The sequence below is a fragment of the Protopterus annectens genome, chromosome 2.part1 (assembly GCF_019279795.1).
Source record: "Protopterus annectens isolate FY-2018-M chromosome 2.part1, PAN1.0, whole genome shotgun sequence".
Classification (NCBI taxonomy): domain Eukaryota; kingdom Metazoa; phylum Chordata; order Ceratodontiformes; family Protopteridae; genus Protopterus; species Protopterus annectens.
Genome location: NC_056729.1, coordinates 441490896 through 441506716, shown reverse-complemented (window position 1 = coordinate 441506716; position 15821 = coordinate 441490896). Strand labels below are relative to the sequence as shown.

The 15821-nt window shown below is 39.0% G+C and overlaps 1 protein-coding gene across 1 annotated transcript in view; it reads right to left on the bottom strand.

Annotated features, from left to right (window-relative positions):
- The window catches only part of TMEM184C (transmembrane protein 184C), a 560686-nt gene extending 546177 nt beyond the window's left edge, over positions 1-14509 (bottom strand). Inside the window, exon 1 of the mRNA XM_044062246.1 lies at positions 14197-14509. Within this exon, the coding sequence (XP_043918181.1) occupies positions 14197-14313 (117 nt within the window). The 5' untranslated portion in view covers positions 14314-14509. The remainder of the gene's footprint in view (positions 1-14196) is intronic.
- Between the last annotated feature and the right edge of the window lie 1312 nt (positions 14510-15821).

Sequence of the window (15821 nt, the reverse complement as noted above, 5' to 3'; positions counted from 1 at the left end):
GCTTGAACTGCTTTTTGCTGAACAGCTGCAGGATTCTTTCCAGTCAGTATTTTCTCTTCACTTTTTCTGGTTGACTTTCTTTCAAGCTTTCTTAATTTCTCCTTTGCTGGCATCCTGGCAGTGTACTTACTAGCCAATAACGGAATTTACTAAAAGGGACACCGTTCTTGGCCCTGGTCTTGAGCTGAAGTTAAGCTGTTAAATGTGCAGCCATCTTGGAAGGTAGTATTAAAAACTTCTCAAAAGCTGACTACAATCTCCTAAGGGATGGTATCAGTAGCTTCACACCACTGCGCCCCTCAGAGGATGGAGACAACTATGCTGAACAGTACACCAATGGAGTATACAAGCGCCTGTACAACCGCATGGACTCAGCCATACCCAACAGAACTGAAACCTGCTCCTCAAGGAAACACAAACCTGCCTGGTGGACTCCTCAGCCAAAACAAGCAAATGAGATCGCTAGTGAAAAACCTCCAAAGACAATTATGAGTTGAAACTATCCAAAACAAAGGGAAACCACAAGTCCTTCATTTACGTCAGGAACCTCCATGGCAAAAGCCCAGGTTTGTTCCTAATTAGTACTTAATGGTACCACTTACATTGATCCTGTTAACTTGGGTTCAGCGCAAACGTCACCCCCATTCCCCCAAAGGCCCATTCGGCATCCCTGATACTGGTCCCACTGGTCCCACGCCTCACATCTCTCTAGATCAAGCATTAAAGGCCCTATCCAAGGCAAAGAACACAACTTCCATAGGACCTGATAGTATCCTAGGCTGTATTCTGCACCATCTCCAGCAAGAACTAGCTTCACCATAGAGCACCCTATTCAACCACAGTCTAATTACAGGCTTCATTCCAGCAGAGTGAAGAACTACCATTGTCATCCCCTTGCACAACGGTGGTGCCATTATTGACCCAGGAAACTATCTCCCCATTAGCTTGACAAATCTGATCTGTAAAACCATGGAGCATATTTTATTTTATTTTACATTTGTTAACCGGGCTAGTCCAACTGGATACATGTCCATTTTCAGTGGAGGCCCGAGGAGAAAAGCTCCAAGCTTACACAATATTTAATATCACAAGTAAAATAGAAACAACATTAAGAAAGTGTATAACAAAACATTAATAAAAACAAAAAACATTAATAAAAACAAAGATTAGTACATAGTATAAAAGGGATTTCACTATCTTCCAAACAAGTAAGTCAGTAAATAGAGAGAAGATATTTATATAGAGGATACTTAGGACATCTACAGGATAAGACAGTATTTGAAAAATAGGATTGGTAGGTAGATGGGTTAGGTAGAGCAGTTTAGAGTAGAAAGGTCAGTGAGTGAAAAAGTTCAAAGAGTCAAGATTAAAAGAGATATTTAGAAGGAGACAGGGTAGTACAGAAGAAAAAAGCAAGAGAAAAGCAATTAGTCAGGGTTATTACAAGAGCATAACCAGTGGTTGGAGAGGAAATGTTTAAGGTTAGTTTTGAATAGTGGGAGAGATGTAAGAGCAGTAAGGTCAATTGGTAGGAGATTCCATATTTTCCCAACAAAGTTAGTAAATAGAGAGTCTCCTGCTGAGTTATTAGATAAAGAAGTTTGCATCATCATTTTGTTTGTTGAGCGTAGCTTTTTCAGGTTACAATATGGTGTTATGAGGGTAGAGAGAATAGGGGTATTGTTTGGTTGATAAAGGACCTTATGGGCAATAATAAGTTGGTTGAATTGTAGAAGGTGAGGTAACTCAAGCCAGCCTAGTTGTTTTAGGTTTTGACAGTGATGAGTTCTATATGGTGAGTTAGTGGCAAATCTGGCAATGTTATTATAAGATCTAGCAAGTCTGTTAAGATTGTTTTGGGACAAGTTTGTATAGATGGGGGAGGCATATAATAGGGTAGAGATTAAGTGAGTTCTTGCTATTATAGTTCTGGCTAAAGGTGTTAGAAATTGTTTAATACAAGGATCCAAGTTTTTTGTTGGTAGATTTTATTGTGGTGTTTATGTGAGTGTTAAATTTAAGTTGATTATCTATTGTGATTCCTAAGAGTTTGGTAGTAGTGTCGGGAGAAATAATGGCACCATTGTTTGATTCCAAAGTAAAATGAAGAGGGGGAGATGAGTGTGAGGGTGTAAACAGCAATAATTTATTATGGATCTGATGACATAGGCAATCTCCAAGCACTTGACCTCACCCAATTCGAATTAGTCAGGCACAGATCTTGCCTACTGAACCTGGTTGACTTCTTTGAGACTGTCACAGAGGCCCGGGATGAGGGGAAAGTCAGTACATACAGCTTACCTTGACTTGGCCAAGGCCTTTGACACAATGCCCCACTTGAGCATCATCGAAAAGCTAACACAACTTGACAGAAATCCCTCTTTCATCAAGTGGGTGGTCAACTGGCTCACCGATATGTCCCACAAGGTCTAAATAGGTGCCACCACCTTCGACAGCTGACCTGTCACTAGTGGTGTTCCACAGGGATCTGTTCTGGGACCCCCACTTTTTGGCATCTACTTCTCAGAGTTCCAGGCAAAGACAAAGGGCTAGTGGCTGACCAAGTTTGCAGATGACTGCAAGTTGGGTGCTGTCACTGACTCCCCAAATGACATTAATATACTGAGGGTCTCACAGCTACAAATAACTGGTGCCAAAGTCATGGCCTTATGTTAAATGCAAAAAAATGCATTATCATATTAATTTGATAAAAACACAGTCCCTACCAATTACCACATCAACAGCACCCCCCTAAGCACACAAACTGTGGTAACAAACTTGGGTACTCAGGTTGACAACAATCTCACATTTGACCATCATGTGGCGGCAGTGGTCAGAAAAGCCTTTTACTTGGCTCATCTTATAACTAAAGGGATTGCATCCAGAGAAAAGGAGATTATTACCTCTCTGTACTCCTCCCTCATTAGGCCTATAATTGAGTACAATGTCCCGTTTAGTATGTACCTCTCCAAACACCTGCACCAACTGGAAAGGCCACAGAAGATACTGCACAAAGAGAATCCATGGCCTCCAACATCTGTCCTTTGTGGACAGGCTCAAATCATATCACTCTACTCTGTGTCATACAGATTGCTCAGAGATGAGCTGTGTCTCGCCTACAAGGCAATATTGGACCCTGCCTTACTAGAGATGCTCCATATCCATTAGTCTATCTCCTCACGCATTACCCGCTCAGTAGGCCTAAATCTAATATGCAACATCAACAAAACCTGCTGGAGAGAAAGGTTTGTCTCCCAGAGGCAGCCCTGGCTCTGGAATAGACTTCCCATACATGTCAAACAGAGTACCTCACTGACCCTCTTCAACCACAACCAGGGATTCCACCTTTGCCCTTCACTGACAGAGGAGACAGGTGCTGACTGTGGGTTCGTTTTGGGGGGTAAACTCTTGGCTAGGCTTGTAAGGGCTCCAGGGCCATTAGCCTAGTAACCTCCTATGATCCTCTGAAATGTGGCATTTTAAGACTGAAATAATTCCATTTGTTAATACTGGTCTTCCTTCTAGTTTCTTCTCCATCCAACCAGATATCTGTTTTCTAAATTACCCATCCTGGAGGCAACTGCAGTGGCAGCAAGCAAGCAGGGCAGACCAGAACTCCTCATCACCCAGCAAGGGTCTCCAGCTCATCCTTTGGGATCTCCAGGCTTTCCCACTCAAGCTGAGAAAATCCCTCCATGTCTTGGGCATGCCCTGGGTCCACCTCCCACTGGGTAATGTGTCTAAATTTCAACCAACTTCTCTCAACAAGGAAGAGGGGTGACTGTACGGAGATCCTCCTAACAGTGACAATGAGCCTAGCTACCATGCAGAGGAGCCTTCTATATGTATCCACGATCTCACTTCCCAGTCAGTAACCAAAGTGAATGGATGTAGGTGACAATGGGGACAAAACTAACCAATAAATCAACAGCTTCATCCTATGACTCAGAAATGGCTTCTCCACTACACTCCAGCACAACTCCTGCAATAATTCTGCCACTGCACCCATCTGCTGGTCAAGGTTAACAACACTTTCCATCTTCACTCATAAACAAGAGAACAAGATATATAAACTCCTCCACCTGATGTAGCTGCTTCCCCTTCACCTAAAGACGGCAATCCAGTACTTTGAGGAGAAGAACTACCAGTTTTCATGCCAGTCACTTACTGCAGAAATGGGCTACAATCACTAAGTGTGTTATCTAGTCGTACTACCCTTCATTACCTTCCTGAAAACCTTAGTCTAGTTCTACATTCAGGACACTGGTTTACTCTCATTAAAAACGAAAAGGGACACACATTTTAATGAGATGACTCACAAGAAACTGCAGCAATGACGCAAGAGTAATTGTAATCATTACTATTATTCCATTTTAAAACAGAATCTAATTAAAGAGCACTCTACAATTAACTGATAAACTTAGGGAATGTAAGAAAAAAAAATGAATGAATGATCTTGTTTAAAATGCAAAATTCCAAAAATTACTTGTTTTTACATCTCTACATTCAGATTAAGGAATGTTCTGGTACTTCTCAGGAAATATATCACAGTCTCTCTACATCCACTGTCTTCAGGTCTTCATCTACTATTGCTATGACAGAGATCTCCGGTCTCACATGCTGTAATTTCCAATCTGATAAACTGGTTGAGGGAGGTTTTAATTACTGCTTCATATAATCAAATAATTTCTTGTTATTATCTGCATGACTAATTACACAGTGTATTATTAATCATGGTTAGTGTTGTACGTTTCACAGGCTTATTTGCAATTATTTATGTTACAGTTGAAAAAGGATCCTTATGATAATTTAAGTCTTCAAAACAAACACAATAAAGTATGATACAATCCTTCGTTTGCACCTTATCAGTATTTCTTTTACAGCCATTAACTTGTACCTTTATGTAACATTCACACACTTGCTACTCCGTCTACATTTGTTTGTACTTTTACTGTTACTTGCCATTGCACCCTCCCCCACCCAAGAAATGCTGCATTATACTGTGTTACATAATAACAGAGTACAGTAGAGAACAGCCATTATGCCTGACTGGTTCATAAATATTTAACACTCAATATGCACGAGTGCTGTGCCAAGCTTATTTACCATAATACAATAATGGGAGGAGGTCTGGTGCTGTCTATTTTTGTTGTGGAAGTACGTTTGCCTCCACTGTATGGGGCTACAGTTGCCAGTAGGGACCTTCCTGTAGTGCAATGCTGTTTTCCGATACCATTAATATGTTTAGTAGCAGAGATGGAGGATTGCTGCATCACCAAGCACACCACCACTGTATTGCTATGTGAATGCTATCCTACAGGTTAATCCCAATGGCACCAACCTGTACCCCAATGGAACTATCTTGGTAAACTGCATATAAACAGGAGAATGGTACTTTGTACATGTACTCTGTGCATGGAGTACAACGCTTACACAATGGGACAAGAATGCATACAAGGTATTGCCTCACTGTGTATAAATCTTTATGAATCCCTGTAGGATTTGGTATGCAGGCAAACCACGTACTAGTACTGCTCTACTGCACAATAATGTTTATGAATAGAACCCAGACTGTGCACACACACACACACACACACACACACATACATACATTTATACTAATATATAAACATACACTAAAAAAATTTCTAAGCAAAAACATCTAAACCAAAAACATTTTACTCCACAAATTCATATAACAGCATTACCCACTCATTAACAGTTATTGTACTTGCAGCAAGTGTTTTTTGCATACTCACACCCCACACAGACAAACCCCACATTTGCAGAACACAGAAGATTCTGAGGAAGGCAGCAAATCCCCAGAAAACTGTACATTGGTCTTGAGCAATCGCAGACTTAAAATGTGACAGTCCCATGCTCTTTATAGGGTACACACATAATACACTCATTCACTAACATAACATGTTTACTAACTATCAATTACACATTACAACACTGTCAAGTTTAGATATTTTTTTCTTCAGATGATAATTGAAGTAGTTATTATTGAAACGTGCATATGCATTAAAGGATATGCTGTTATACAGATTAAGTGGACATGCTTCGTATACATCAACAATTGCACTATATATTTATATAGACATGAACACAGACACACAGTTATATTAATTTATCTACATTTGTTTACCGTGTAGTGTCCGACTGGGTTGGGAGCCCGTTTTCAGCAGACACCCGAGGAGAAAAGTTCCAAGCAAGTAGTGAACAACAACATGATACTAAACAAGTTACATAAATGACAAAGGTAAACTACAATTTCTGATTACATAAACAATACAGGTAGATGATGTCATTACTTACAAGATAATAATATCCCCCTTTTGTGGCAAAGGTTAAATAAATACAGGCAGGAAAAAATAATATACTGTATGATATCATATCAGAGTTATAATTACAACAGTGAGAAAAAGAATGGGACTTGTGCAATCTTAGTGTGGAAGACAATCAGGTTAGACAGGGTTAGCCTGGGTGGTTGCAAGAACATAGCCATTGGTTAGCAAGGTGTTCTTTCAGGAGAAGTTTGAATTTGTGATTGTTGGGATTGTTAAGTATATGTTGGGGCAGCAGGTTCCAGGATTTGGATATTTTATTAGAATAAAGACAGTCGCCATAGTAGCTTTTGGACTTTTGTTACCTTTAGGAGTAGTTTATCTGATGACCTCAGATGCCTGGGGTTGGTGTTAAGTTCAACTAGGTTAGAGAGAGCACAGCAATGATCTGGTTTGTGGATGATATGTGCAAAGGTGAGTTGATTGAGATTTAGAAGGTTGGGTAGTTCAAGCCAGTTGAGTTGGCAGAGTGTGGTACAGTGGTGGGATTTGTGAGGCTGGTTTATGGCAAACTTGGCTATTTTGTTGTAGCAGCTCTCCAGATCATTTAAGTCAGTTTGCTCAGGTTGGTGAAGATTTGTGAGGAATAAAGGAGGGAGGAAAGCAGGTTGGTTCTAGCTGTAGAAAGCATACAGTGGATATAAAAAGTGTACACACCCCTGTTAAAATGCCAGATTTTGTGATATAAAAAAGAGAGACCACAATAAATAATTTCAAAACTTTTCCCACCTTTAATGTGACCTATAACATGTACAATTCAATTGCAAAACAAACATCTGTTAGTGGAAAAAATATGAAAAAACATACAATATTCTGGTTGCATAAGTGTGCACACCCTTAGTACTTTGCTGAAGCACATTTTGATTGAATTACAGCATTCAGTCTCCTTGGGTAGGAGTCTACCAATATGGCACAATTTGACTTGGCAATATTTGCCCACTCTTCCTTGCAAAAGCACTCCAAATCTGTCAGATTGCAAGGGCATCTCTTGTGCACAGCCCTCTTCAGGTCACACCACAGATTTTCTATTGGATTTAGGTCAGGGCTCTGGCTGGGACATTCCAAAACATTAATTTTCTTCTGGTGAAGCCATTATTTTATTGATCTGGATGTATGCTTGGGGTCACTGTAGTGCTGAAAGGTGAAATTCCACTTCATCTTCAACTTAAGCAGATGCCTGAATTGTTTGGGCCAAAAGTGACTGGTATTTGGAATGGTTCATAATTCCCTTCACCTTGACTAAAGCCCCAGTTCCAGCTGAAGAAAAGCAACCTCAAAGCAGGATACTCTCACCACCATGCTTCACCGTGGGATGGTGTTCTTCTGGTGATGGGAAGTGTTGTTTTTGTGCCAAACGTACCTTTTGGAATTGTGACCAAAAATTCAACCTTGGTCTCATCAGACCACAACAAATTTTCCCACATGCTTTTGGGAGACTTGATGTATTGTTTTGCAAATTTTAGCCAGGCCTGGATGTTTTTCTAAGAAAAGGCTTCCGTCTTGCAATCCTACCAGATAGTCCAGACATATCGAGAATATGAGAGATTGTTGTCACATGTAGTACACAACCAGTACTTGCCAGAAAATCTTGCAGCTCCTTCAGTGTTGCTGTAGGTCTCTTGGCATCCTCCCTGACCAGTTTTCCTCTCGTCTTTTTATCAGTTTTGGAGGGACATTCAGTTCTTTGCATCATCTCTGTTGTCCCATATTTTCTCCACTTTTTGATGACAGTATTCACTGTATTCCATGGTATATCCAATGCTGTGGACATCTTTTTGTACCCTTCTTCTGACTGATACTTTCAACAATGAGATCCCTTTGATGCTTTGTAAACTCTCTATGAACAATAGCTTTTGCTGCAGCAGGCAACTGAGTAAATGTCAGGAAAATCCTATTAGAACAGCTGAACTTTATTTGGGGTTAATCAGAGTCTCTTTAATTGATGGTAGGTGTGTACCCAAGAAGACTGAATGCTGTAATTAAATCAAAAGGTGATTCAACAAAGTATTAGTTTAAGGGTGTGCACACACAAAGTATTAGTTTAAGGGTGTGCACACTTATGCAACCAGCGTATTGTATGTTTTTTTATATATATTTTTTCCCCCTAACAGAGGTTTGTTTTTCAAATTAATTGTACAGGTTTATAGGTCACATTAAAGGTGGGAAATTTTTGAAATGATTTATTGTGGTCTCATTTTTTATATCACAAAAACCTGGTATCTTAACAGGGGTCTGTACACTTTTTATATCCACTGTAGTTAGTTAGGAAAGGCTTGGCTCTATACAGCCAAGTTTGATGTGAACTTTTTTAATTGTGGTTGATATACAGTTGTCAACTGTTATACCAAGAAGTTTAGTTTGACAGACTAGATCAATTTTTATACCATTAGAGGAGTAGATGGTAAGAGAAGTTTGGTTATTTTTAGTTTTATTGTTGCAAAATACCATAACCCAGTTTTGTTTGGGTTGAGAATTAGTTGATGGTTGGTGAGGTATTTTTCTACTTCTTGGAGAGATTTTTGCATTTTTACCTGTAGTTCTTGGGGTGAGGGGGCAGAGCACATAAGAGAGGAGTCATTCGCATATTGAATGACAGTGCCTAGCTGGGTGGAAGAACTGAGTTTGTTAGTAAATATGATAAAGAGCAGGGGTCCAAGAATAGAGACTTGGGGGACTCCCACAGAGATGGGTAGGAGAGGGGATACATTGTGTTCCCATCTGGTGGACTGCTGTCTGTTGGAAAGATAGCTAAGAAGCCAAGTCAGGGATGTTATGCTGAGGTTACAAGTTGCCAGTTTTTTGAGCAGTATTTGGTGGGATACTGTGTCAAAAGCTTCGGACATATCGTGGAAAACAGATGAGACAAGTCGACCTTCATTTTTAAGGTGGTTTACAGTGTTGGTGAAGCTAATAAGTGCAGTATTAGTATTATGCTTTGCTTGAAAGCTGTGTTGTGTGATGGATAATTTTATTTTATTATTTTATTTTTTTATTTTATTTTACATTTGTTAACCAGGGGTGGCTGACTGAGCCGAAAAGGCCCTTTTTCAGCAGAGGTCCGGGGAGAAAGCTCCACAAATAAAAATTCCAGACATATTTAGTTATTTAGACATGATCAGTATACACACAAATTACAAGAGACATGTTTTTACAGTGGTATGCGGCACATAAACAGTTACAGTGGAGAGAACAAACAAAAAATATTCATTTTAAAAATAAAGGTAATTAACAGATTTGTGGTGTACAGCTGAAATTTGGAACATAGGTAGAATACATACATAGTACACAGGTACAGTACATACATTGTAGATTAGCCAGTGTTTGTGAGTATGATTGAAAACTATTATTGAGTGCTCTAGATTTAGTATGTATATGTTATCCACTTTCACTAGCTTGGGACTAATAAGAGATTATTTTTAAAGAGATGGTCAAGTAATTGCTGATGAATACATTTTTTCTAAGATTTTAGAAACGGGGGATAGAATAGCAATTGGACGATAGTTTGTGAAGTCTGTAGAGGAGCCACCTTTGTGTAGGGGGATGACATGAGATATTTTCCAGAGGAAAGGTACACATTTTTCGGAGATAGAGCGGTTTATTAAGATAGGTACAAGATATGTGATGTATGGGGCAGCTAGTTTTAGAAATTCACTAGGGAGCTGATGTGCAACAAGAGCACAGGGCTTTAGTTTGTTTAGGAGCCTTTTTATGTAGTTGGTTTGAATGGGCTTAAATGATAATGATATTAGGTCAGGATCTGCAGTGGTGGGGACTGAAAGGGGTAGGGTTAGTGTTGTGGTTTATGAGGGAGGTTATGGAGTCGATAAAGTGAGTATTAAACTGAGATGCTGTGCAGGCGGAATATTTTTGGTGGATGGAGCAGGGGTAATGGGTTTACCTGGGTTGAGGAGATAATTGACAGTTTGCCAACATTTCTGTGGGTTGAGTATTTTTGTTGACATGTTTGGAAGTAAATTTTTTGTCAAGTTTGATTTGTTTTTTTGGCTAGGTTTCTCAGTTGTTGGTATGAGGTTAAGCTATCTTTATTTTTGGATCTTAGGTATTTTGATCAGGTGGTATCCTGTTGTCTGAGTTTTTGTTTAGTATTATTAGATAACCAAGGGAGTTGTTTGCTCCTGACATGGATTTTCCTAGTGGGAGCGAGGTTATCAAGTATTTGGAGGAAAGTTCTGTTAAAGTACTGAACAGCAAGGTCTAACTGGAGGAATTTTAATGGTAACCAGTCAGATTGTTGTAGCAGTGTATTAAACATAGTTGGTGAGAAGTTCTTTTTGTTGTGGAGGTTTTTAAATATGATGTTATTGGTTGTGTGGAGCCATTTCCTATGTAGAAAGGTAGGGAAATGGTCACTAAGTGTGTCTGGAAGGCAGGCAACTTGGTAATTTAGGTTGGGCTTGTTTGTAAGTATCCAGTCTAGAAGAGATTATTTTTTAGAGAGTGTTTATCAATACAGGTAGGAGAGTTAATGGTTTGTGACAACCTATAAAGGTTAATAAAGTTGGAGGGGTTATTAGAGGAGCAGGAGAGCCAGTCTAGGTTGAAATCACCTAGTACTAGTGTTTTTTGATTGAAATAAGAGGAAATAAGAGGAAGCCCAGAAGAGTAGGTGTTCTATGGATGGGGAGATTGCACCCAGGGGGAAAATAGGCAGCGATGATTATTACAGTTTTGTGGGAGTTGAGTTTTAGATGAGTGACTTCACAGTTGGAGATATCTGGGGGAGGGCAAGTCAGTTGGACAAGTTGGAGGGAGTCTTTAAACATAATAGCTATTCCTCCACCTTGTTTACCCAGTCTGCCTTGTCTAATAATGTCATAACTTTTGGTTAGAGTCACTTTGTTTTTGATATGGGGCTTTAGCAAAGTCTCAGTTGCAACAGCTATATCTGGAGAGTAGAGGGTAAGGGCAGCATGGAAACCACTTATTTCGTTAGTGATGCTTCTGAGGTTGAAGTTAGTTATCAAAAGGTCAGAGTTTCTGTATTTGGGAAATAGGGGGTTTATTGGAGGACTAATATATATATATATATACACACACACACACACACACACACACACACACACACATACACATATATACATACATACATACATAGATACATACATCATATACACACACACATATATTATATATCTGGGGGAGTACTTAGAAACAAAATCGGACAAAATAAAGTATGAACCTAACCTGATAAATGGTTTCTGGGAGACGAGGGAAACTTCAGAGCTCCAGGCAGCAAGCTTTCACTCTTAAAAGGAGAGGGCGTGCAGTCCTGTGCCAGCACTCCCCACAATTTCTTCAATGCACACACCTACATATATATATTTAAATATTATAATCAATACTCAACATACCATGAAATATTTCAACTGAAGATGAAGAGAAAATTTACCACATAAAAACTGTCACAATCTTACAAAACAAGTTACTTTCAGTTTTATTCACACCTCTTTTTTTTTTTTTATAACTCTCACCCTTGTTAAACTACCCCCTTTGCATAATACTCTGTTCTGTTTATACTCCTACGGTCTCCAAACTGGTCTATAACTATTCTTTTCCTACTACACTTCTCAGCAACCACTTCTTTAAATATTGGCTGTACAATAATAAATAAATACCACACTACCATACCATAAGCCTTTCTAGGTCATGTAACGTACCTGTTTCTGTTCTTTTACTTTATATTATCCTTTTGAAAAAAAATGTATATGCGATTACCTTTTCCTAATCCATGGGATAAGCCTGAAAATGCCCATATAATCAAGCATTTTACCCTGGTTCTATCCAAATTTACAGACTACATAACAAATAAATGTTCTACATACATGCATGCATGTAAATCAGACATTACATTAGACAACTACTCTTCTGATGATCTAGTACTACCCTTTTTTGGCTCATTTATGCTCAGTGATGTTTAATCAGATAAAAGATGTAGTATCAGATATATGTTGCAGTTGCTCTACACCCAGGCAAGCTAACCTAGATAATTATCACAACTGAATATCTACTTCTTTCAGAACATCCATGAAAGACCATTTATGTTGGGAATACTTCTATCACTCTCCTCTCTTCTTACTCTCTTCTTTATATACTCCTCCTTCACACTCCCCTGTCCACTTTTTTTTAAATCTGACTGACTAATCTCCATGGGGATTACTCTTTCACTCTACTATAAATGAGTCCTTCTTGCTATTTTTCTTTAGATAAATATTTTAATTCCTGTGAATATATTGCTTTTCTACTCTCAAGGTGTGCATATCCCTATCAGTTACCATGTATTTGTGTGTTACTACTTATGTGAAACAGTGCTAAAATCTATGACACACTTTCATGCAAAGATATTTGGTGTCAGCCATACTACTATGCAAATGCATAATCTGTTTTATTTATTTCTAAAACACTTTTGTAAATATTAATTTTATGTGAAACATTTCTGCAATTTATGCAAAGATATTGATTCTTTAGACCTTTTCACTATGGACCACCCATGAATATGCGATTTCCCACCCACTCAACCTGACTTTTCTGGGCAACAAAAACAATCAAATAAATAAATATGGCTGTGTCACAATCTACAGAAGCAATCTGACAGAGATACATAATCTGCTCAATGAACTGTACAGTAATGATGATGTTTAATTTGCCGTTCATATTAAGCTAAGAAGAAAGTGGGATAATTTAAGAATATTTACTATTTATTTTGAAGTTAATAATAGCACATTACACTTTCTGTGAACTTTATTTTTCCTAATACTGCTTGAAAAAGGGCTTAGCTTTCCTTAACCACCTTTAAAAACTAAGCAAGCGTCAATGAGGTACCAACATGCCTATTACCATCAGCGTTATGCAAAACACAGTTTACAAATAGTGCAAAATAATGGTACATGTTAGTATTTTGCACTGTCTCACAGATCTTAGTTCTTCAGTTGAATTCCTGACTGGGGCACCCTCTACAAGGAGTCAGCATGGCTTCCTTGTGTGATTCCACACAGGTTTTTACAGAGAGCTCATATTTACACCCACATCGTAATGACAGCAGACAGAGAAACTGTCAATCCTTCCAAACTGATGTGGCTGTGTGCATAATATGCATATGCATTTTATACATATCTATATAGATACATACGCACACCCAAACACACATACAGGTATGTTACTATAACAAACTGGCATCCAGGATCCTCGTTTCCTCTGCCTTATGCAACTGAGTGCCAGAAAAAGGGATCAGACTCTTCCCTGAACTGTGAAATGGATAGAGGAAAGCACTAGAGAATAAATGAATCATCGAGTCTGCAGATATTGTTAATGTGAAACAAATGTATAACCATTAATATATACATACACCATACAACACAAAAAACATACACACACACACACATATTATTCAGAGTACCATGCGAGAGGTCCAGTATTCTTATAGCCAATAAGAGTATGTGTGCTGCTATAAAGTTGTGTGAAACAAGGAAAACACAAATTAAATCCACATGCAGTAGCATGCATACGTGCACTGGTTTCTTCAACAATAATTTCAATGCAAGACACATTATCCTGAGCTGGCAAAACAGTGCTCCTCAGAAGTGCCTTTACATCAGGCTTATCTCTTCCATTCCTGATTACACCCCTTTTATCTTTTTACATTATCCACATAAATGCCACTTACTTTTTGCTCCACACAATCTGTAACGCGATAACACCGAAAAATCAATAGAACTATAGTGATTTAATCATAGAAACACACTTGCCACATCCTTGTAAATAACGCAAAAATAAATAAATCCGTTATATCAGCAGCATATAAAAATATCAGCTTATTTAAATATCTCACCTCAGACTGAAGCAATTCCCATACACAAACAGGGATAATTATCAACAAACCAACAACGTATAAAATAACAGCTAAGGGACGAATCCATCTTCTCCAGTTTCCACAAGTGCAAGGCATTTCCAGACAAATACACGGTAAGCTATATCAACAGACTTAATTAACTGATCGGAAACCCCAGAACCAAAACAAGCCTCCAAAACTAATACTCCACTTCATTGGCGCAAACTTAAGGCAAACGACTTCATAAGGCAAGGGTAATCCGCAACATTTTCTGGTATCTAGTGAATAACGCTTCATGCGTAAGGCGTCACTTGTTTCTTCACGTGATAAACAATGGATCAGCAAGCAGGAAGTAACGTTACAGCTGGGTGATTTATTTTGTGTGTTAAGTTGTATGTGTGTAATAGATTGAAAGAAAGCTAAGCGATACTTTTGTATTTTAAGTGTCTTTGACTTTTTCGTGTACAGCCTTTAACTTGTTGGCGGACTACTATTTTCTGTTTTCAAAAATTCGTGATAAAGCCGGGAATTATTGAAACATTGGGGAAGGCCAAGGGATAGCAACATAACTCTCATTCGTCCATTTCCAAAATGTGGAACGCATGCTGTTAAACTTAGTAACACATTGAACTAGGACGTTCACACGATGATTAATATGTTACTTTATACTTGCAAAAAAGTTATTTTAATTGATATAATTCAGTTTTATTTAACGTAACCGCTTGTAAAGTCATAACATTTGGCTTTATTAGCGTGAATGTATCCACGAACACTTAAAAGACAAAGTAAAAAGTCGACATTCAGGAGCCGTATAGCTTAAACACTTGCTGTCCTTAAGGGGTCACTTGCATACAGGTTCATAGAAGGTTACTAGGCTAACTGCCCTAGAGCCCTTAAAGGCCTAGCCAAAGCTCAGCACTTGTCTTATAAGCATTCTCTTTGCAGGTCAAGCACTCCTATATTATACAAATCTCTCACTAGCTAAACCCCCCAGGAGTGCCCACTTCCCTGCTAAGCCCACTACTTTTCTGTCTCGTACCAACTCATAAATCTTTCTAGCATGTCGAAGGGTCAGATGCTGGCGTCCTCTCCTGCCCAGTTGGTGAATCTGGGAATTCTGAGACAATGCTACAATTGCCTCATGTACACAGACAACCCTCTCCTCCTCCCACGTAACACTAACACTTGCGAGAGATGCAGCTATTTAGCCAAACTGGAGGCTGAGCTCTCTCAACTCAGGACTGGCAAGACCAGGCAGGAGGAGAAGGCAACTACACACACCACAATACCAGTCTCACATAACTCAACCACACCACTGAATCAAACACATAAACACACTAAGACATACTCGGAGGCTCTGAGTAAAAATTTACCTAAACAGCAGAGGCCTCCAAAGCAGACACCCAAGCAACTGCAAACTCAATACACCACACAAACAACACATAAACAACAAAATCAGTGTGCAAAGCAGTCACTGCCCTTAAGGCCAAATACAACACCAAACATACTTGTCATAGGTGACTCCATAGTCAGACACACTGACATCCCACTCACCAGGCTGAACAAGGAGAAGGTCACGGTAAGCTGCCTATCGGGCGCTAGAATCCGCCACATAACGCAAGCAC